The following is a 24,622-nucleotide window of genomic DNA, read 5'->3' on the forward strand; positions in this document are numbered from 1 at the left end:
TGTGACATGCTGCTTGCTGAAGCTACCATCACCTTTGTCTTTCCCTGCCAAACTTATTGAATGACTTGTCTGTACCTCGAACTTGCATTCCTTGTCTCTAAGTAGAGTGGAACACTGGTATGACTACTATGTTTTAAGTCAGAAAACCTATATTAAATCTTGGCTCTGTCAGTTAGTACATTTGTGAACTTGTTTATGGCACTTAATATTGATGGACTTGTGCTCTAATCTATAAAATTGAACTAAATAATCCTACCAGGGCTAGGTCTATGATACTATGATCTTTTCTGAGTGTATTACTCCCAATTGTTTTGAACATTCAAGACTTTGATGGCTAAATGCCAATCTCAACCAGTTCATTCCTTCTCATCCTTGGTGACTCTGAGTCTTACTTATATTTTCCACAGACCCCCATAGAGGGTCTAATTTAGGGTTTTCTTTAGATTTCTTGATAATAAATAGGTACCAATGGATAATACAGACTGTCTATCTATTATATCAAAAATATCTCAAGCACCTATTATTTTCCAGGTACTTTGCTAAGCGTTCAAGGCACAATTACAAGGAATGAAACAATCTCTACTTACAATACACTTACATGTTATTTTATTTTATTTATTTATTTTTCACTAGGCAATGGGGTTAAATGACTTACCCAGGGACACACAGCTAGTAAGTGTAATGTGTCTGATGTCACATTTGAACTCAGGTCCTCCTGAATCCAGGGCGGTTTCTCTATCCACTGTGCCACCTAGCTGCCCCTATACTTACATTTTAATGTAATTGCTTGCTTCTACTCTGACTTGCTCTTCTTCTTTTCTAGTCATACTATATCATAGAATTCTTCCAGGGTATCTCTTACACTCATTCTTTTGTGCAATTCTTATTATATGCTGAAAGCTCTTTACACCCAGCATGGAGTTTTCTATTACCTTCGCGTGACCTACAATTTTGATTCTTTGGATATTTGGGCATTATTACAGCAATGTAGCAGCCTGAAAATATTGGTGTTAAAATTCAAAGTTTGGAAAATATTACATGCACAGAGTATAGTTTAACTTAATTTTTTTGTTACTTAGCAAGGTCAGTGTAATTGCTATGTGTATTTTTACATTTGATTCTTATTATATACATGGCATATCCACTTTTGAAGGCAAGGAAATATATTGATTTGCCTAAATTTTTGTTACTTTTGAATATGAAATATTGAGCTTTCTTTTCTCTTCATACAGAATATCCTGGGATTAAATCCTCGGATGCAAAATTATGCCGCTCTGCGTTCCACATCAAGTAAGAAATTAGATAAGAAACATTGGAAAAGAAATGCTGATAAAGACTGCTCTGTAAGTACTGCTCAAGCATGATTTCATATAAAAATTCTATGCATATTCACCGTGAAGAATCTAGATTTTAATCCTACTTAGTGTGAGGGAACTGTGGATGAAGAGATACTGAAAAGGAAGCAGTTTATTATGCAAAGGATTGTAAACCTGTGCATGGCTCCCTGGTCCTGCAGACCCATAGGCACACAATAATGATGAGGACTTTGGGCTTATCCAGATCAAGAGCCCAGTTTTCCTAGATCCTCCAGCCTTCTATCTGTTTGCTATCACTAGGAAGATTTACAGGGATTTTGTAGTAGGGAGATCTAGAATAGTCAGTCAGCAGATGGTCTGGACTTACCAACTACAAGGAAACTGTGATTAGTAAAGTTTGCCGATTGAACACATGAATTTAAAAGAAGGTTGCTAAGCTAATAGTTTGCTAACCTTGTGTTTCTAACCCTAAATGTAAACTGACAAAGCCTGTTGTTGGATACATAGTGACTTATTGGTATGTAGGTAGGTCAATCAGTGGTAAAAAATGGGCACATTTAGGACACTCAAGGCCTAAAGAAATGTCAAGCCTCACTCTTAGGAATGTTGATGTTGGAGAACCAAAATTATCATTCTGAAATCGTTCCAAATTCCTTGAGTTCAAAATGTTTATATATACATTTAGTTGAAGCATAAGGATAATAATCATTTAATTATTTCTGATTTTCCACACTTAAAATTCATCTAAATGGTGATATGTTGAATGCTTTTGCCCGAGAATCTTTATTTCTCTCTATAGAGTTCTCTATTTTTGCCCGTGATACTGTTGCTGTTCAGTCTTTTCAGTCATGTCTGGCTCTTTGTGAAGTCATGTGGGGTTTTCTTAGCAAAGATACTGGAGTGGTTTGCTCTTTCCTTTTCCAGCTCATTTTATAGATGAGGAAACTGAGGCAAACAGGATAAACTGACTTGCCCAGGATCGCACTGCTAGTGTCTGAGGCCAGGTTTGAACTCAGGAAGATGAGTCATTCTGACTCCAGGCCTGGCACTCTTTCCACTGCACCACCTAGCTACCCTGATAATATTATTAGGAATGCTTTCCCCCACATTTATTAAATAGCATAAGAGCATTTTCTAATTATTAAAAAAATCTAAATAAGAACCCTTGTTATTGTTCTGAAGTCCTAAAACTCAATGAGGCAAAATCTTTTTTTCCCCCACAATAGTTTTTTTTTTTTTGTAGAAAGGAATAGAAGGTTAATCTAAGTCTAATAATCAAGCAAAGCCTCTTAAAAGTAGAAAATAATTTTCATATGCTGAGAGAGCCTCATAGAAAGGTTACAGTTGTCAGGTGGAATGAGTTTGGGACTAAAGTCAGGGTAATGGTGACCTAGGAATATTACAATCTTTATCTTCTTCTGGAGTAACAATTTGCCAGGCAATAGGGAGGTGCCCTGGATGATGGATGATAATGTAGTCTTAGGGATAGTGGGGTAACTAGGTGGTATAGTATAGAGATAAGTCTGGCCTTAGATACTAACCAGCTGTGTGACCCTGGACAAATCACTTAATGCTGTTTACCTCAGTTTCCTCATCTGTAAGATGAGCTAGAGAAGGAAATGGTAAACCACTCTAGTATCTTTGCCAAGAAAACCCCAAATGGGGTCACAGAGAGCCAGACACAACTAAAGACTACTGAATATATGTATGTATACGTACAATTGTATGTGTATACAAATACATATATACACATGGACATGTATAATATACACATATGTGTGTACATATACATATATACCAATATATATGTGTGTGTATATTCTCACACAGACAAGTTACTTGAAGTCAGGCACTATATTTCCCTATTCATTGTATTCCAAGCATTTAGTATATATTTAATAAATGCTTTATGATTGATTGATTGATTGATTCTGGTCAGAATTATCCAAGACATTTCCTGAAAGAAATGATGTTTCAGAATGCCTGGACTTAGCAGAAAACATTTCAAGTTGGATTAACTTCTTTATCAAAGGAAAAAAGAGTTCATTTCAGTAGCCATTCTATACAGTGTCCTGGGATGGAGAAATCATTCACATAGCAAAATTTTTCACAGATTTCTTATTTTAAGCAGCAAAATGAAAGTATTATAAATTTGTAATTCAAAGGAACTAATAATTCTCTTCCGTACATGCTTATGGGATGAATTTTCCCTCCCAAATTAAAAAAAAAAGCCACTCCAACCTTTTTTTTTTCATATTCAACAAGTGCTCATACAAACAAGCTTTGAGTGTTAATAAGAAATGATGTCCTTTTCCTTTAAAAATCATTATCATGGGGGGCAGCTAGGTGGTGCAGTGAATAGATCACCGGCTCTGGAGCCAGGAGGACCTTAGTTCAAATCCATTCTCAGATCAAACACTTGACACTTACTAGCTGTGTGACCCTGGGCAAGTCACTTAACCCCAATTGCCCAAACCCCACTCTCCCCCAAAAAATCATTATCATGAGACTGGCAAAAGTAAACAAATCAATGATATCTGATTAGCTTTTTTCCCTAAATTTTCAAGTTGTTATTTTGAGACACATCTCCCAGTTCATTTTATTTTATTTTATTTTTTTAAATACCAGGAGTGTTGTATACAAAAACAATGAAGGAAGTGATTGGTTCTTAAAATTCGGTGATTTGGTAATTGAGTAAGCATATACTTTACTAACTAAAAGTAGCCTAGGGTACAGCTTTTGGGATGTGTCTTAAAACAAAACAAAGCAAAAACAAACTTATTCTATTTTTTAAAAGATTATTAAAGCTAGCTTGTTGGGGTGGCAGGAGTGCTAGATTGAGTCAGGAAGGCCTGTGTATTTGGAAGTTAATACTTGTGTGACCCTGGGCAAGTCACTCAAATTTTCAGTGCCTCAGGCATGTTGCTTATATTTATCACTTTAATCTGACTTTGGTGGAGGAAGCTCCCGATCTAAAATTCATTTGAAGAGATGTAAAAATACACAGCAGGATCTCATTTAGTTAGCCAGGTAGTACAAGCTTTAACTTAAAAATGGAGTCTGAAAAAGGAAGAAGAGGAAAAGGAAACAGTCTAAAATTAAACTGGAAAGAAAGGTACTGAGGGAGGTAATTGATCACTTTCCCAGCATGCCCATTCCATGAAAGCTGAAATTGCCTATTGAAATAAAATTTTCCAAATCAAAGACATTTAAGAAGGAAATTGGTATCTATAGGATTAATTTTTCTGATGATAATAGTGAAGTGCAAAGAACCAAGAGAATAATTTATACAAGAATAATTTGTACAATTATTCATATCATATATACTATAATAATTTATACTCTATATAATTATATTATATATACTATATACAGTATGTACTACATATACTATATTTCTACTACATATGTATGTATACATGCATATATCTGTGTATGAAATACTGTAAAGACCAACAACTTTGAAAGACTTAAGAGCTCTGATGAATGCGCAGATCAACCATGATTCCAGAGGAGCCATGATGAAATATGCTACCTATTTCCTTATAGAGATGTGATGGATTCAGGTGCAGTTTGAGATATATATTTTTTGAATATGGCCAATGGAGGAGTTAATTTTGCTTGACTGAGAATAATTAATAGTAATATTAGCTAACATTTGTATAGGGACTTAAGTTTTTGAAGTGCTTTACACATATTAGTACAATTTATCCTCAAAACAAACCTTACAAGAACATTGTTTTTTACTTTTCTTTTTTTTTCCCCAATGAGGAGGAGGTTGAGGAAGGGAGAGAAAAATTATTTCTATTAATTAAAAAAATCAAATATAATTTAAAAACAAAAATGTAGATAGATTCCTTTCTAAATACTGTACTAATGATATTTCTGTAAGCCCTTTGTGTGTATGTATGTGTATGTATATACTTTGTGTAATTTTAGTTAGAAATACCTTATATTAGAAGAGGGATACATGTAACATCTATATTTACATACACATAAATATATATATGTATATATATATGTATTATTAACATACATAAATTGCTTTGTACTACTAAAAACTTTCAATTCGTGGATAAAAATACCTATCTAAAAATGAGGTTTCCCATCATGGTGGCCCTGTAGGAAGAAAGGAATGTCTTTTCACATATTCAAGTGAAAGGACTGCTATAAAGTTAAGTTTTAATTTTGGCTATTAACACAGCAACAACAATGGTATTCATACAGCATTTTAAATTGTACATAGTGGTTTACAAATATTATCTCATTTGATCCTCACAACAACTCTGGGAGGTAGGTGTGGTTATGATCCTCATTTTACAAGTGATATAATTGAAGTAATGGTTAAGTGACTTTCCCAGGCTCACACAGCTAATGAGTTCTTGAGTCCACTTTTGAACCCAGGTCTTCCTGATTCCAAGTCTAGTACTCTATCCACTGCACCACCTGGTTGCCTCAAGAATCAAAGTATTTAAGACCTTAGCAACTATCTAGTACAATTCGTGTTGTTGTTATTCAGTTACTTCAGTCCTAGCTATTTCTTCACGACCCCAATTGGGGTTTTCTTGGCAAAGATAATGGAATGGTCTACCATTTACACATAAGAAGAATACCTGCCGTAATGTTCCTGACAAATGGTTGTCCAACTTCAGTCTGCTTAAGACTTCCAAATAGAACTCATGACCTTGGAAGGAAGATTATTTTACTTTGGTCGTTAAGAACTTTCTCCTGATATCAGGCAAGAATTGTTTGTTCACACCTTCTAACCATCACTCCTGGTTCTCTTCTCCACAGCAAAAAAGAACCAGCCCAATTCTCCTTCCAAACAATAAGGCTTCAGTTGACTGAAAGCAGCTATCGTGTTTTTTTTCATGAATCTTCTCTATGTTAATTAAATATATCTTGTCCTTTCCATATAGATGCAGGAATCTATGCCATCCTGTTTTCCTTCCTCTTGCCAGTCTCAACTTTATTATTAATGTTAATATAATAATAGTTAGCATTTAAGTAGTTCTTGAAGGTTTGCAAAGCCCTTGGTAAATATTATCCTCACAACAGCCCTGAGAGGTAGGTGCTATTCTTGTCCCCATTTTACAGATAAGGAGACTGAGGCAGGCAGAAGTTAAGTTATTTACAGAGGATCACAAAGCTAAACAGTGCCTGAGGTTGGATTTAAACTCAAGTCTTCCTCACTCCAGTTCAAGCAGTCTTATTCAGTGCTCCACCAGCTATGAGACAAAGTACGAAACTAACACCTAACTATTCCCTGGAAGCTATGGTCCTCTTAACCTAAGATTGTACTCATGTATAAGACTTTTCATTCATCCCTTTTGAATTTCATCTTATTAGATTCATCACAGTACTTGTCAAGATTATTTTCTATCCTGACTGTCATCTATCAAGTTAGCTCTCTTCTCCCCCCTCCAGCTTTGGGTTGCCTGCAAATCAAATGAATACACTGACTATGCCTTTATTGACGTCATTGACAAACATGTTTAACAGCATGAGGCAAGCATAGATGTCTGAGGCAATTCACTGGAGATCTCTTGCTCCATTGATATTTAACCATTGATTAAAGTTTGAGATTGAACTCTTTGAATCCCTCCATTCAATCAGTTCTGAACCTGTCTAATTAGATTATTATCTAATTCATATGTCTCCACCTCTACAAGAATAATGAGATACTTAATCAAAAATTTGCTAAAATCTAAATGAGCTACATATCCATGGCATTCCTAGTTTCTAATAGGTAAGTAATCTTGTCAGAAAAGAAAATGGTTAGTCTGGCATGACCTGCTCTGGATGAAACCATTCTGATTGTTTGTAATCACTGTTTCCTTTTTTTTTTTCCATATGCTTTTGAGTTGAAAATTTTTCTCCCTTTTCATCCCCCCCACCCTCCCCAAGACAGCACACAATCTGATATAGTCTTTACATTTACATACCCATTAAACATATTTTCACATTAGTGAAGTTGTAAGTAAAAATTAAAACCAATACAAGGAACCATCAGAAAGAGGAAACAAAACTCAACAGAAGGTAAAAATAAGTGATAGCGATCTGACTTCCATAGCTCTTTCTTTGGATGTAGACAGCATTTTCCATCCCGAGGCCTCTGGAGATGTCTTAGATCCTTGTAATGCTGAGAAGGGTTCAGTTTAACAATCTTAGTCATTGCATAACGTGGCTGTTATTGTGTACAAAGTCCTCTTGATTCTGCTCAGTTCACTCAGCATCAGACCATATAAGTCTTTCCATGTTTTTCTGAAGTCAGCCTGTTCATCATTTCATGTAGGACAATAGTATTCCATTACATTCATATACCACAACCTGCTCAGCCATTCCACAATTGATGGGCATCCTCTCAATTTCCAATTCTTTGCCACCACAAAAAGAGCTGCTATGAATATTTTTGTACATGTGGGTCCTTTTCCCATTTATTTGATCTCTTTGGGATATAGCCCTAGAAGTGCTATTGCTGGATCAAAGGGTATGCACATTTTTGTAGCCCTTTGGGCATAGTTCCAAATTGTTCTCCAAAATGGTTGGATCATTTCACAACTCTACCAACAATGTATTAGCGTTCCAATTTTCCCACATCCTCTCCAACATTTATCATTTGCCTGTTTTGTCATGTTGGCCAATCTGATAGGTGTGATGTGGTACCTCAGAGTTGTTTTCATTTGCATTTCTCTAATCAATAATGATTTAGAGCATTTTTTTTCATATGACTATAGATGGCTTTAATTTCTTCATCTGAGAACTGTCTGTTCATATCCTTTGACCATTTATCAATTGGGGAATGGCTTGTATTCTTATAAATTTGTCTTAATTCTCTATATATTTTAGAAATGAGGCCTTTATCAGAGAGACTGGTTGTAAAAATTCTTTCCCAATTTTCTACCTTCCTTCTAATTTTAGTTGCATTGGCTTTGTTTGTGCAAAACCTTTTCAATTTAATGTAGTCAAAATTATCCATTTTGCTTTTCATAATGTTCTCTATCTCCTGTTTGGTCATGAATTCTTCTGTTCTCCATAGATATGATAGGTAAACTATTCCTTGTTCTCCCAGTTTACTTATGGTATCAGCCTTTATATCTAAGTCCTGAACCCATTGTGACTTTATTTTGGTATATGGTGTGAGATTTGGGTCTATGCCTAGTTTCTGCCATACTCTTTTCCAGTTTTCACAGCAGTTTTTTTTCAAAGAGTGGGTCCTTATCCCAGAAGCTGGGGTCTTTAGGTTTATCAAATAGTAGATTAGTGTAGTCATTGGCTACTGTGTCTTGCATATTTAACCTATTCCACTGATCCACCTCCCTATTTCTTAGCCAGTACCAAGCAGTTTTGATGATTGCTGCTTTATAATACAATTTAAGATCTGGAATTGCTAGGCCACCTTCCCCTGCATTTCTTGTCATTAGTTCCTTTGATATTCTGGACCTTTTGTTTTTCCAAATGAATCTTGTTATTATTTTTTCTAACTCTATAAAATAATTTTTGGTAGTTTGATTGGTATGGCACTGAATAAGTAAATTAGCTTAGGTAGGATTGTCATTTTTATCATATTAGCTTGGCCTACCCATGAGCAACTGATGTTTTTCCAATTATTTAGATCTGATTTTATTTGTGTGAAAAGTGTTTTGTAATTGTGTTCATAGAGTTCCTGGGCTTGTTTCAGGAGGTAGACTCCTAAATATTTTATAATGTCTACAGTAAGTTTAAATGGGATTTCTCTATCTATCTCTTGCTGTTGGGCTTTGTTGGTAATTGTAATCACTGTTTCCTTGTCCTATTACTCACCTACTATCTCTTTAATCATCCATTCTAGAATTTTCGCAAGAAATCAACATCATTTATTAGCTTATTTTTTTTTTTTTGCAGACTCTGTTCTTTTTTTTTTTTTGAGAAGCAGTATGGCATTTGCCTTTCTCCAATCATTTGCTAACTCACAGTGTTTCAGATATTATTGACAGAGCTCACTAGTTTCATTAACTAATTCTATCAAGACCAGATGATATAGTTTATCTGAGCCAGGTGACTTGAATTCATCAAGGGCAACTAGGAGCTATCTCCTTATTTGCTTACCTGTCTTGGATACTAATTTCCTGCTAATCATTTCTGTTCTGTTTGTCCCAGCGTAATGATCATTCTACTTGAAGGAAAAAAAAAATAGAAACAAAGTAAGATTCAAGTGGCTCAGACTTCTTTCTCTTTTCTGTTCTCATCATCTTCCCATCCACACTAAGCAGATATCCTCTACTTTCTTTGTTCCTTCTTTTCCTCATAGTATTTGTCCTTGGCTTTCCTCACTAGCTCCAACTCTTGCTTTAGTCCTCCTGATACTACTTCTAGAGTTGATGGAATATTGTCACCTTCCTCATTCTGGAAGCTTTTTTCTCTCTCCTGGTTCTTTTTCTACCTCTCTGCCTGCTCTTTCTCAATCTTCCTTCCTGGGTCTTCATCCTGGTCTCCTATACTAACCTTAGATGTTCCCCAAAGCTATATCCTGAGCCCTTTTCTCCCTTTATGCTCTTTGGTTTAATTAGCTCCCAAAGACTCAGTTATAATGTCTATTCATATGAGTTTTAGTTCTATTTTTTCCAGCCATAATGTCTTTCTTAACTAATAGTCTCATATCTTCAACTGCTTTTTGGATATTTTGAACTGGATGTCCAGTTGGCATCTTAAACTCAAAATATCCAAAATTGAACTGATTTTCTTCCACATCAACCCCCTCACCTCCAGCTCTCACCACCATCCTTCTAGTGTCCAAGGTTTACTACTCTGATATCGTCCCACATTCCTCAGTCTCTTTCTTATGCCCTTCACCAATGTATTGCCAACTCCTTTTGATTCTACCTTTATGATGTCTCTTTCCTGTATGTACCCCTTTCTTTGTTATTATGCTCTTGCTACTCTGGAAGAAGCTCTCATCACCTTGACAACTTACTGGATCTAAGGAGTGACAGAAAGTGTGGAGTCTATGAAATATCAAATTTGAGACGTCCAATTAGCAGAGCTCTGAAACAGGATATGAGGACACAGATTAGGGCTGGACAAATAGATTTGAGAATCATCTATATAGAGATGATAATTGGACTTATCAGGGGTAATGAGATCACCAAATGAAATAGTGTAGAGGGAAAGGAGAAGAGAGCTCTGGACAGAGGCTTGGGAGGATACCCACCGTTAGCTAGTAGGAATTAGATGAAGATCTGTTAAAGGATATTGAGAATGAGAGGCCAGAAAGGTAAGACGCAAATGGGGAAAGAGCATTGTCCCAAAACCTAGAAAGCAGACAATATTGAGAAGAGGTGTTCAGCAATGTCAGCCACTGCAGACAGGTCAAGAAGGATAAGATCTGAGAAAAGGCTATAAGATTTGGCCATTTAAAAGTCATTGATAACTTCAGAAAGAGCAGATTTAGTTGAATGATGAGGTCAGAAGCCAGATTGCAGAAGATTAGAAGAGACTGAGAGGAAAGGAAGTCCCTATATTGCTGATTGAAGAAGGCCTTCTCAAGTTTAGCCTCAAAAAGGAAGCGAGATATAAGATGATAGCTAGTGAGGATGGGTGAATAAAGTAAGAATTTTTTCAGAATGCGAGAGACATGGCAGTGTTTGTAGGTAGTAGGAAGTAGCCAGTAGACAGGAAGAGATCAAATATAATAAAGTTACTGGGGATATTACAGGGAAGACTCTGTGGAAGAAGAGGGAATGGAATGGGATTACTTGTGCAAGTAGAGGTGTTGACCTTGGCAAAGAAAAGAACCACATCATTATGTTAGATGAAGATGAAGGAGGAGATAGTGGCACAAGGCATCATGTTGATATGTGATAAGGTTGAATGAAGAGGGAGCTCTCTGCAAATGGCCTTAATTTTTTCAGTAACATATAAAGTAAGGTTGTCAGTTGAGAGGATGGTGGGGAGGGAGAGTTATGAGAAATCTGGGAAGAGACGAAAAGAACTGGAAGAGCTGCTGTGTTGAGTGGGACAGTAAGTTAATTACAAAGGTTGTCTAAGAATTGCCTTGCTGAGATTAGGGCCCAGCAGAGGTTATATAACAGAAGTTTGTAGTGGACTAAGTCCATTACACCAATTCCACTACACCTTTCATCACCACCAAGGTATAAATCAAAAAAGCTGAATAGGCCAAGGCTGAGAGGACCTATTGAATTTTTACAGATCTCCTTTTAAGTTCAGTTTAATCTTTTTCTATTCACTAAACATCTATTACACAGCTGTTGAATGTATGCAAGCCACTATGTTGGGTATACAAAGATGACTAGAACAACAGACACTGTAGAATGTGAAAAAGAGAATATAGTGACAGGTCTAGACTGTTTAGAAATATGAGATTATATTATTTTTTACCTAAGGAGACCCAGGGAAGCTTCAGAAAAAAGGTCATAACATTTCATGTCCTTGGAGGAAACGAAGGATTTCAGTCAACTTAATTGTAGAGGGAGCATATTTCTATACTTTTCCCAAAGCTTTTTTTTTTTACTAGCTAATCAGTGATCAGTACTTACCTATGTGGTATCCTTGTATACAGTCTTATGCTAGAGATAGATCCATTTAACGGCTAACCTATCTCTTACTTCCCTGTAAATTTATGACTATAAAATAAATATTAAAAAACCCAAAACCCCAAAACCTAATGCCAAAGATAAAACAAAAAAGGTACCTAAGTACTCCTTCTCTTTTCTTAATGATATACCCATTTTACAAATGAGGCACCTGAGACTCAGAGAAGTTAACTGAATTTTCCAGGGTCAAATGGCTAATAAATATTAGAACCCAGCCTATGAACACTGATGTCTCAGGAAGCTAATTTTTGTTGCTAAATGTTGTTAATCCAATTTGTAGAGAACTAAGGAATTTTCCCTACTGTTCAAAATAGTGAAAGTGAATCAAAGTAATGTATTGTCTCAGAAATTCTGTATATCTTACAGATATTCCAAGTGATGTTAAAGATTGATCCCAGACAATGTTCATTTGAATTTGATTAAAATAAAGAAAGGGCCATCTTATCTCTATCTCTAGCTTTACTACCTAGATCTATAATAACTTCAAGTATCATGAAACATTAGAATCTCTCTTGGACAGCCTATGCTATAGAATACTAATATAGGATGCTACAATGACAGATTCTCTTTCACAGGTAGAAAATGTGCTGCAAAATGATAATTGCCCAACAAGGGACAGTAGCTCCAACTCTTGATTTCCTGAGGCTAAGGTTACAGGAGAGCTTTAATTATTTACTTCAGTGTGATCCCAAATCCCTCCCTGTCCATGTGACACACAAATTAAACTCATTTGTAATTGTCAACCATATCACTTGTACATTGCCACTCTCTTGTGTTTCAGTTGGATAATGCTTAAACAATGATGCTAAGTTTGGGCTAGCCTATTTGCTAATTAGAATGTCAGAATATTATATAGACACTTGGTTCATGATTTGGCTTCATTGCTGAGAATTTGGTCCTGTAGACGTATAATTCTGCTGTCTGAAAAAGTCGCTTTAGCTTTGTCAGCAAAAATGAATCAACTTTCCATTTTCAGTTAAAACCTGTTCCAATTCCAGCACCTCTGTTCCTGCTGCTAAAGTCACACAGAAACTGTAATCAATGATTTCAGTGTCTTTTAATTTGGATTTACATACATAGCAACGGATCCAGAGGAACTGATATTTTGTTGTTGTTGTTTTCATCAGACAGAATATTCTAAGAGAGACATGAGCAGGAGCAACTGGTAAGGCAGTCAACTTTTGTTGCTATGCATTTATATTTAGTCTAAGAGTAGTAGCAAAAGTGAAAAGATGACTGAATAAAGATTGGGACACTGAGAAAGGAAAAAAAAAGCTATTAACTAAAATCTAAATCCCCACCCCCCCAGACAATAATCTTTGAGTTTCCTCAAGCATTTCACACAGTATTTTTCATGTAGTAGGCACTAAATAAATATCTTTTAAAATTGAAATGGGGAGAATATTTGTGAATATTATGGTACCCAGAAATTTTTAGATTAATTTTTTGGGGCACAAACTACTTCTGCCAATTGTCTTTAATAATCTAATTTGCATAATGATACAATGCACTCTTGCTTTTTTTCTACACCTCTCCTGTTTCTGGCATTAAATACTGGTTCATAACCATCTTTATTTAGTTCTCAGGATGAATCTATAAATAGGCATTCAGGACTTTTTTGTTTCTGATACAGTTTGTTAGAATACCCGTTGTGAAGTGCAGCGCCAACTAGGTGAATAAAAATGCCCCTTGTCTCATCTGAACATGTGAAATGGACAACATTTTAAGAGATTTCTCTGTTGGAAGGAAGATGCTTTTGTTTGAAAAACTTATCAAACCATTCAAAGTATTTTTTAATGGGATCAACAGAGCTAGAATGGAAATAGTTTTAATTTTCATAGACTCTTTAAATATTCAAAAATCTTAAATTTTCTGTTATAGCCTGGGATCATCATTACAGCTACAGTATTGGATTGTGTGGCTTATTGTAGGTCAATAAGTACAGTATAATAAAACAGATGTGTGTAAAAACTATGTATATAAAACAAAATATGTATATTTAAAATATATTAATAAAACATATTACTATATTTACAAATAAGAAATATTATTACATGTAGGAAAATAAGATGTTCTGGACAAAAGAAATCAGCTAAATTGTCTTTACAATCTAACAGTATATTTTACCTTTGCAAAACATTTATTTGGTGTTCATTGCAAATAAATATCTGAGTTTAGCTGTTTTCCGAATAGGCATACAATGGCAGCTGTCTCTCCAATCGCTACCCTATTCAGACGCTAATGGATGGAACATACATAGAATGCTGGTAGTATGAATAGGTATACAATGGTAGCAGTCTTTTTAATCACAGCACTATTCAAACACTAATCGGTGTGATGATTAAGGGACATTAGAGAGAGCACTTTGACATCTGATTCTTTGAACTGATGTCTGTTCAGACTGCACTCTATAGTGCTCATCATGGCCAGACTGATTTCCTTAAATAAAATGCCCTGATTCCCAATGTAGAAAATATTACATTAGAATTTATTGAAATGATTAGGGATTTAGAAGTTTTTTTTTCCTCTCTGACTAGGGATTCAGTGTCTACTGTATTCTGAGAGAACTGTGCACATTAATAATGCATGGATTACCCTGAGTATCAGTAAATATTGAAAAATAAGATTAAAAAAAAGACCTTGCTGTAGTCAGGATATACTAATAACAGAATAGGAACAGAGGCTGAAAATGTGCTATCATGATCCTCCAATATTGAAATGCATCTATGAATTTTTAAACATTTGGATTTTCAGATAGCTGCACAAAGATGAACACATCCCAAGTGTAATTTGTTTACTGCTTCCCCCCCTCAAAGCTAAAGTATTTTCAGCATTACTTAACTTTAGTTGAGTTAGGAAATAAAATTATTCTCCAACACTTAGTTCTGGTCCTGTTTTAGTATTAATAAAGTAGGGTTTTGATAGGTGGAAAGAAAAAAAGTTATTCTAGGATAAGGATGCAAAGTTGGCATAATTATAGCAACAACACATATAAAACACATTAAATACATAATCTAATTTGGGGCAGGAGTTAGTAGGCTGATCAAAGTACAGGTAAAGGAGGTACAATAGTGTAAAAGAAAAACCATTGAATTTGTCTTCAGAAGACTACAGCATGAATTCTGGTTCTCTGAGTCTCAGTTTCTTTATCTATCAAATGGGTCAACAGTATCTATATATTCTACTTCTGAAGATTTATATAAATACAAGTAATTATTATTCCAACTTTAAAATCTTATTATTTAAAGAATATAGGGAGATGAATTTCTAAAGGCAGCTTGAGGCTGTTTTTGTTGTACAGTACTTTGAATGACAGGCTAAGGAATTTGACATTTATCCTTTAGGGCTTCTTAACCTGGTTGAAGGGTTTATTAATTGCATTAATGTTAAAATAATTTGATCATTGTATTTGAACATAATTGGGGTTTTTTTTCAATCATATGTATTTTATGAATTTAAAAATATTGTTCTGAAAATGATGTTTTTGCTTTGTTGTTTGAGAATAATGTTTGTCCAAAGAGTTTCATAATGTAAACCCCCCCCCAAAAAAACCCAAAACCCCCCAAAAAAACAAGAGTCCTACTATAGGTGATGGGTCATCTTTGAATGATTTTAAGCCTGTAGATCTTTTATGAAAATGTTGCATTAGAAAAATTAATTAAGTAGTGGTATGCCAGATGGATTAGAAGCATGGTGTGCTGGCAAATGTTTAACAAGCAGCAGTCTGGGTAGGGGCGAATGTACTCAGGACATACTTTTAATCTTCATTATTAACATTGATCTTTGTCACTTTCTTAAGTCTCAGAAATCAACAAAGCAATAAATCAAGCCCTGATTTGTAGCATTTGATGATGTCTAATATGTAAATATACACAATGAAAATTAAACACTTGGCTGTGGCAGCACATACTCTGGCAGCCAGGAGAGACTAAATTGGGAGGCAGGAATGTCAGTTTAGAGATTTTTATGGTAGTCCAGGGGATAAAATCCTGGATCTGTATGATAGCTATGGGAATAGAAAGGGCAAGACGAAATAATGAATTCCAGGATGTTTTAAAGGAATTATGTTAAAGTTTGGTGTTTAATTGACTATAAGGGCACATAGTAAAGGAAGGGATAACACATGATACTGAGATTACAAGCTTGGTTAACTTGAATTATGTTGATAACATTGATGGGAAAAAATAGGTCAGAACTATATACAAATTTTGAGGAGAAAATAATGAATTTCATCTTAGACGTGTTGAATTTGAAATGAAAGCAAATGGAAATGTCTAGCATGTAGTAATAGGCATGAGACTTAAGCTTAGGGAAAGGGCAGAAATATAAATATAGATTTTGGAGTCATCTACAAATAGTTATAGTTGGAATCATTGAAATAGATATATATTAATGGGGGGAAAGATAAAGAAGAGCAGAAGATTATAGACTGAATTTTGGGATTTGCCAATGTAAACAGGTAGGAAGAAGAAGAAGACAGACTGGAGAATCAGTTAATAATCTTAAATCCCTGGTTCTTAACATTTTTATGTGTCATGGACCCCTTTGGCAATCTGGTAAAACCAATGGACCCCTTTCTCAGAATAATTTATTTAAATACATAAAATAAAATATAATTACAAAACCATTTATATTGGAATGAAGATGTATTTTTTTCCATAAAAGTTCATTGACTCTCTAAAACCTATCCATGGACACCTACACCCATTCAATGTATTCCAGGTTAAGAACTCCTGCAATACTTAAGGAAGCAACACATAGATGAGTATGGGGCATTGTTATGATTAAATAAGAAAACAATCTCATGGATATTAAATAGAATATATTTTAATATACAGGTCCTAATCATATCATATCCTGTAGTGTTTTCTATCTTTTAGGATTTGATAAACTGCCAATATTCTTTCTTAATATTCCTAATTGCTGTCTTTGAGAACTCAAGGGGACTAAGATAGATGTAGTAGGACTAAGACAGGCCAATATATGATTTCCAAAACACTATTTTTAGCATTCAGTTAAAAAAATTAAATTCTTCCTTATTGACAGAGGTAAAGGATAAAAGGGGTAACAGATTTTTTTTTTTACTGTTCCCTAATGCAGCAGCTTCTGATCAGCCTTCATTGTGACTGGTAAAAGCCACATTTTTAGTGTCTACACTATCATTACCAAATGGCGATTGTGAAATCTAATGAAACTACATAGGTATCTGTGTGCAATATAATTAATGTTCTCAACCATTATGAAAAATTAAATGAGCAACAGTGTCACCCATGAGGCACATTTTGTATCAGTTCTTTAATTGTACAGTAATCTTGGCCTTGCTGTGTTTGTATAATATACCTGATTTTTCTTAAATGAAAAATTTGGGAGCTTTATATGGGGTAGGGGTTGTTGCATATTTCTATAGGGAAGAAAGGGGTAGAGAACAGTTGGGAGTAGAACATGGATTACTTCACAATCTAAACATGCTCCATATATTTATGGAAATTGTTATTATAAGTTTTGAGAATCATAATGTATAATGTTACTTATTGACGCTGTTGGGAGGGGAACATTTGTTCTTCCTCTTTTGTGGATTCGAAAGGAGAATAATAATAATACAAATGAATTGAAAACATTGAGCAAACCTTGCTGAGCCACATGAAATTTTTTTTTCCTCTGCAGGTGCTCTCTAGCCTGTAGGTATTATTGCATGGTGAATTGGGGTTCATTTCTAGCTGTTTCTGTGGAAATATTTCTGCTGTATATGTATCATTGAAGATTTTCTTACTGCACAGATTCCATAAGATCCAACCCCTGCATTTAGGGATCAGGACTGGCCTTGCGATTTCATTGGTATAGGGAACTATCAAATGAGGAAAGTCATTTTGCCAACTCAGTCTGGAACGTTCCTTGCAAGTTACATAGAGTTGTTTAGAGCACTGAGGGGGTAAGTGACATTGTCAGGGTCACATAAGCAGCCAGCATATGTCAGAGGTAGAATGGGAACTCAGGTTTTCCTAGCTTCAAGTCCAGTCAAGTATACCACACTTTCTTTGCATTTTAAAAGATACAAAATCCAAGTTTATTTTGTAGATTCTTAAAAGTTATCTAAGAACTAGTGAAATTATGGAATAATAGTTGAGAATTACTCTAGGTAATTGTCTCATTCTTCTCTCTCCACCCACTCCCATCCCTTCAGATCATCTTCTTTCCCATTATTATTTACCTAAATGGCACCACCCAATACATTAGTGGTCCTGAAAATAGTTCAGGTTGACCAGAGTCACCACAGATACCAGTTACAGGGTTCTCAAGATAGAAAAAAATGGTGATTGATCTTTTTTTTTATATGGAATTTTATAGATAGCATCATTCCAAATAGAAAGGGAGGGGCTGTTTTGAAATCATTAATTCTTGAAAATCAGTATCTTCTAGCAAGAGATACTTTTGCTTTTGGCAAAATACTGATGACATTTTTATACAATGTTCCATCATAAAAAATAATAAGCAAGAAGTCAAGAAATCAAAAATATCAGTTTAGTAGATTTTTGAAGTCTTTTTATTTGATTTGAGCTACATATATATGCATTATACTTGCTCTTTACTTAAGAAGACACAAACATGATTTTTAAAATAAAATATGTAAAAGACACTGACAATGGTATTCAGTATTTCCCTATTGTTTTCTTTGTGTAACTGAAATAAAATTGTAATCTAATCAATAAAAATTTCAAATCAATGAACACTTACTAAACCTTTTCTATGCATACAACAATATCCTAGGTGTATTAGGAACTAATTGAACCTTCCTTTTGTCAAAAGTGCAAAGTTATTTTTTTCTAAAACATACTGATTCACAAGAATAAGTGATTCCAAAGGTCCTTCTCATTTGCTATCTGGCATAATGCAATTCATGACATTTAAAATAAAAACCTCAAAAATCCCTCTCTCATTTTTATTTTCTGTTTTGGGAATCGCATAACAGGTATCTTTGAGACCGTGACCAACCTGAGCCTTGGTTGGGCCTCCTACTGCGTTGGAGGTGGTAGGTATGACGTGATGAGAAATTCACATTCCTTTGCCTCACGGTGTTTACAACCTAGGGAAAATAACGTCTGTGTAGATAAGTATAATACAAAGTAGAGCATAACTGAGGCAAAGAAGAGATCCAGAATACTCCAGGAAAAATAAAGGAGGAAGCAAATACTTTTTTTTTGGAGGGTGGGGTGGGCCAGAGTGGGAAATGTACTTTTTATGTAGTTATGTTCTGCTGATTCTGCCCACGTTTAAATGATGTCTGTGGTCACACAGCTACTAAGTGTCTGAAGGCTGGATTTGAGCTCAGGTCTTCCTGACTACAGGCCCAGCACTCTAAACACTGTGCTACCTAGCTGCCCCCTTTGTCAAGATACTGATGGTATGAACATGAGGTTTCTATATTGTCTTTGTGTCTTTAGCCTCATTTAATTCTTAATTCCAAATTTTATCTTTAAACATATTTTTAGCTATTGGCTCATAATGCCCACCTTTGTAATGAAATTAGTATCAATGTGTATTTTAACTTACTTTGGAGGAGCTTGTCAAGGCTCTTCTTAGAATGTTTTCACTTTCTCATCCTCTGCAACAGATGTTGACTCACAGGCTGCAATCACTTTCGTTGTGATCTTTTGGAAAACGTTTATGACTAACACAGCTAGGTGAAATCACCAAATGGGCCATTTAAAGTCATTTCATTTTTTCCCTTAGTCATGAAGTGAAATAAGTTCCACCAATTACAAGGAGTAGGATGTTTCCTAAAACAAGCTACCAATTAGCTTACGCTTGATTCTTCTCTTTCTAATTTTTGCACTCTTTTAAATTAAAAAATAGATTTATTTTCTCAATTATTTACTGTTATATTAAAAAATATTACAGTAATAAAAATTACCAAAGATTGCATAAACTATCCCTTTACTGGAAACTAATAACATAGAATGTAACTTTGTAAAAGATTTGTCAAGAAGCAAGTGGTTTGAAATTTGTATGTTGGAAATTACTTTCCTTTGGCAAAATATTTTTGCAAAATAGGTAAAAGTGGTGAAACTTTTATATCTTTGCAGAGGGCAAGAGCACAAACTCAGTTTATTTTTTCTTTTGTCTTTTTGGAAATTGAGTTGTTAAAAATATCCCAGATGTCAACTTTCTATTATAGAAGATATAAATGCACTACTCATATATATATACACATATACATACATACATACATACATATATATATACACACATATATATACACACATATACATACGTACATACATACATACATACATATATATGTGTATATATTTGCTGATCTGGTCTTACACAGAAGATTCCTTTTCTCTATGTATAGCAGCATTTAATTGTATTTCCCAAATCGTATTTCACTGCTAACTAGAACTTTTAAACATTTTTACTGATGTACTTTTTAGTTTGAGTTTTCGTTTAGTAAATTTTTGATTTACTTAGGGATGTTATTCACCTTTAAGTGGCAATTTTTGAAAATATTAGGAGAATTCTGAGACACTGGTATATCTTTCTTCATACAAAATTTTGTGAATAACCTTATAAAGATCATCTAGCTCAACACATTTATTCCCGTTTTACAGATGAGGAAATTGAGAAAGGTTAAGTGTGTTGTCCAGGTTTCCACAATTAGTAAGTATCCAAGTCAGGATTTGAATTCAGGTTTTCTTGACCCCCAAGTCCTGCCCTCTATCCACCATACTAACTAGTTGCCTCAGCAATTATAATTAACAACAGCAACATAGTACTTACTACATACCAGGCATTGTGCTAAGTGTTTTGGAAATGTATACTCAGTCTAGCAGAAATGGCAAGGAATGCTGAGGGAGAGAAGAGATATTCTGTTTTCTTAATTTGCCAAAAGAAAAGTTCTTCACCTATTAACATAATTAGTATAGATATGTTCATAAAGTCTCTCCCATCCTTCTGGTGGGTGGTAACTTTCCTCCTAAGTTCTCAGGTAGTGCTTTGTTTATTTTCTAGAGACTTACTACGGAAATATTATGTACCATGTCCATTTGAGCTGTGTTATATCCCTCTCTTACCCTGTAGTACCCTGGCATTCAAGGACACTGCTTTATCCAGACTTTGTATCTCTTTAGTGCCTAATTTAGTGTTTTCTATATAGGTCGTGTTTGTTGGCTTACTCTTTTGTATTAATGCATATTTAAGTGTATTTATGTCCAATCTTTCCTTCCTATCGAAATTTCATTTACAAACATTTTATATCCTTAAAAATTTATCATCCTCTTGCTTTTGTTATTCATTTTTGGTTAAATTAGAAATTTTGGGTTATTCATATTGTTTTCCTAAAACTTAAGATTCAAAGTATTTTCCTGTCTCTTTTAAAATTTGTTTTCCTAGTAGTATCAGTGGCATTTGAAAATATAACAAATTAAAACCCTTCTGAACTACCTCTGGTTCCTCCATATCTTCCTGAACTATGAAATCTAATCTTTCCTATTACAATAAATAATTTTGAAAGATTATTACAGGTTGAAATGATTAAAGTATGCCCTGTAGAATAACCAGTGTTACAAATAACTATTTTGCAGGATTAGGAGTTGAGCACACCTTAGCCGTTTTCATCTTTGTTAGTATTTACCAATGGATAGGCAAATAAAGAAGAAAGATTTTTGCATACCTGTGTACCAGTGAGGCTGAGAGGAACATGTGCTGTCTCTCTCCATGGAAGAGATAGAGAGGTGAATGGCGTTGCTAGGCAACAACGTACTACCACAGATAGTATTTTTCTTTTAATTTATTTATTATTCATTTTGAGAGAGTCCTGCTTGAAGTCATTTGGGTAATAGTTAGGCATGCGCACAGAAATCAGAAGAGGCAGAAATAAAAGAAAGATCAGAAAGAAAGTGAAAGGAAAGCTGACATTATTTTAAAAAGTAAATAAGTAAATCACAAGAGAATGGCAAAATAAAGGTAAAAAAATTAGGAGAAAATAAAAAAGATTTTGAAAAATGCAATATAAAACCTAAAAGTAAAATGGAAAATGAAAGTTAGGTCATTACTGTCAAAAGATATTGTATGTAATGTAGATAAAGGCAAATATGGTGTGCTTAAATGTATAGATGACACAAACCTAAGAGGGATAGCTAACATGTTGAATGAAATAATCAACATGTGTAAAGATACTGGGGCCGTATATCTTTTGGCCAAATCTAATAAGATAAAATTTAATAGAGAAATTTATACATGTTTTAATTAGGCTCAGAATGTTAACTTTAGAAGTGTAAATGTAGCCACCAATTCTTCTGAAAAAAAGATCTGAGGGTTTTACTGGACTGAAAATTAAATTCATATCTTTCTCCCATAAGCCCACCCCATTCCAGGCTTCCTTATTACTGTAGAGAGCACCACCATCCTTCCAGGCACGCTGGCTCCCAAACCTAAATGTCCTCCTTGATCCTTGGCTCCTGACTCTTTCCCACTGGCCTCTTCCCCCCAACCCCCAACATAGCCAGTCTATTCTCTTGGTAACATCTCTCATGTACACACCTTTATCTCCTGTGATGCTGTCACCGTCCTGATATAGGCCCTTATCACTTCATGTTTGGCCTACTGCAGTGGTAGTCCCATTGTACTTTACCCTGATCAAATAAGATTTTTGGATACAACTATTTATTGCAATTTTTCTCTATATGTTGGCCTGAAATCTTCTTCCATTTAAGTTATAGAATCGTTCCTAATACTGCCTTCCAGGCCCAAGAAAAACTCATCTGATCCCTCATCTGATCCCTCTTCCATATAATAGCCCTTGAGACATTTGAAGACTGCTACCCTATCCCTAGGAAGATTTTTTATCTTCTCTAACTAAGCTAAATACCTTTGAGTAGATCAATCTTTTTTTTTTTCAAAGAATGATTTTCAACTTCCTCCTCACTTTGCCTGCTCACCCCTAGATATGCTGCAGCCTGTCAATATCCCTTCCATAGTAAGGCATCCAGAAGTATATATAATACTCCAGACTTGATCTGATCAGGGCAAGGTACAACAGACTTGTAACCTCATTAGTTTAATACGCTAGTCTTGGGTCAATGCAAACTGGTGTTACTGGCTTTTTTTGGCTGCCACAGTACATTGATGGTTCATATTATTCATTTAATTCACTAAGGTCATTGGGTTTGAAGATTCTGGTCCCACCATCTGTGTAAGTTATCCCCCCCCCTAATAAATTTGACACCATAGTAAATTTGATAATCATGCCATATATTCCTTTATTCAGGTCATTGATAAAAATATTGATCACACAAATATTCTACCAGGCCAAGAAGACAGAACAAAAGCATGACCTCTGGCAGTCCTCTAGAGGCCTACCTGTTTGACCTCAGATAAATTACTAAAACTCTCTGCCTGAGTTTCCTCATCTGTAAAAATGAGAATGTTGAACTAGATTATCTGTAATGTCCCTTCATGACTTACATCATATGCTCTGTGTTGGCATTTTCCCACTCATTGATCATCATTTTTCAGGTAAGATTAAGCAATCAATTCTTGATGCAACAAATTATACTATTATACAGTCTGTGTCTTTTCTAGAGTCATATAACAAGAGACTGCCCAATGTAATTAATGTCAAAACCCAGACATCTACTGCCCTTATCATTCTCCTGGGTTACTGGTAGTCTAATCCACCTGTCAAAAAGGAAGTAAGAGGAATCTGGCATGATTTTTCTTAATTTACTTTGTTAGCCTAAAATTATCATCTTTTTTTATTTCTAACAATTTACAAATATTCACTTGAAAGAATATACTGTAGACTTTTGTTTGGGATCAATCTCAAACTCTGATCCATAGGGTAAAGTACCTTCCTCTTCTTCTACTCTCCTTGAAAATTAGCTTAATATTTAATTGTCTGAATGGATAACTTATAGTCTTTGAGGGGGAATGATAAAACATGTTCACAGCTTTCCATAGTACTAATTATAATGTGAAAGCATAAGTGAGAAACAAAATGTGATGCTAGTTCTGAGGAAGAGTAAGCATTTCTAACTTGGAGGATCAAGCAAGGAAGGCCTCAAGAATGGATGAAAAAGATCGGTGTATCACCAAGCCACTGCACTATTAGAAGTGTCCTTTTTGGGGCAGCTAGGTGGTGCAGCGGACACAGCACCGGTCCTGAAGTCAGAAGTACCTAAGTTCAAATCTGGCCTCAGACCAAACTCTTAACACTTAGTCGCTATGGGATCCTGGGCAAGTCGTTTAACCCCAATTGCCTTAAAAAATAAAACAAAACAGGAATGTTCTTTTCTCTAAATGAAAAGCTAAATTAATATTTTCTCATATATATGTATGTATATATGTAAAATATGCCTACATATACATAGTTATATATAGTTTTATATGTATAGTTACTATTATATATTATATGTAATATATAGTTATTATTGTGATAGCTGCTACTTTTATAAAATACTATCTCTGAGCATTTTCACCCTTTAAAATGGTAAGGAGCTTTGGTATACTTAGGAAAAGTGATACATGACATTCTCTTCTACTCTTCTACTCTTCTTTTTACACATAAATATTGTGTGCTTATGGTAAAGACAGTTTAATAAAAAGAGGAAATATATTTTTCCTTTTAATTAGTAAATCATCTTAAAGGGAGGTATGTTATATTTTTTAGGTAGTCCAATAATTTTAAAATTATCTCTCCTGGATCTGTTTTCCAGG

At 34.7% G+C, this 24,622-nt stretch overlaps 1 protein-coding gene across 3 annotated transcripts in view; it reads left to right on the forward strand.

Annotated features, from left to right (window-relative positions):
* Positions 1-24,622, forward strand: part of DPYD (dihydropyrimidine dehydrogenase) — a 1,011,926-nt gene that overhangs the window by 80,754 nt on the left and 906,550 nt on the right. For all 3 annotated transcript variants that reach the window (XM_020999593.2, XM_078155001.1, XM_078155002.1), the window contains exon 2: positions 1,233-1,343. In XM_020999593.2, the coding sequence (XP_020855252.1) occupies positions 1,233-1,343 (111 nt within the window). The remainder of the gene's footprint in view (positions 1-1,232; positions 1,344-24,622) is intronic.

This window comes from Phascolarctos cinereus, unplaced genomic scaffold (assembly GCF_003287225.1).
Source record: "Phascolarctos cinereus isolate Bilbo 61053 unplaced genomic scaffold, phaCin_HiC Scaffold_5;HRSCAF=322, whole genome shotgun sequence".
NCBI classification, from domain to species: Eukaryota; Metazoa; Chordata; class Mammalia; order Diprotodontia; family Phascolarctidae; genus Phascolarctos; species Phascolarctos cinereus.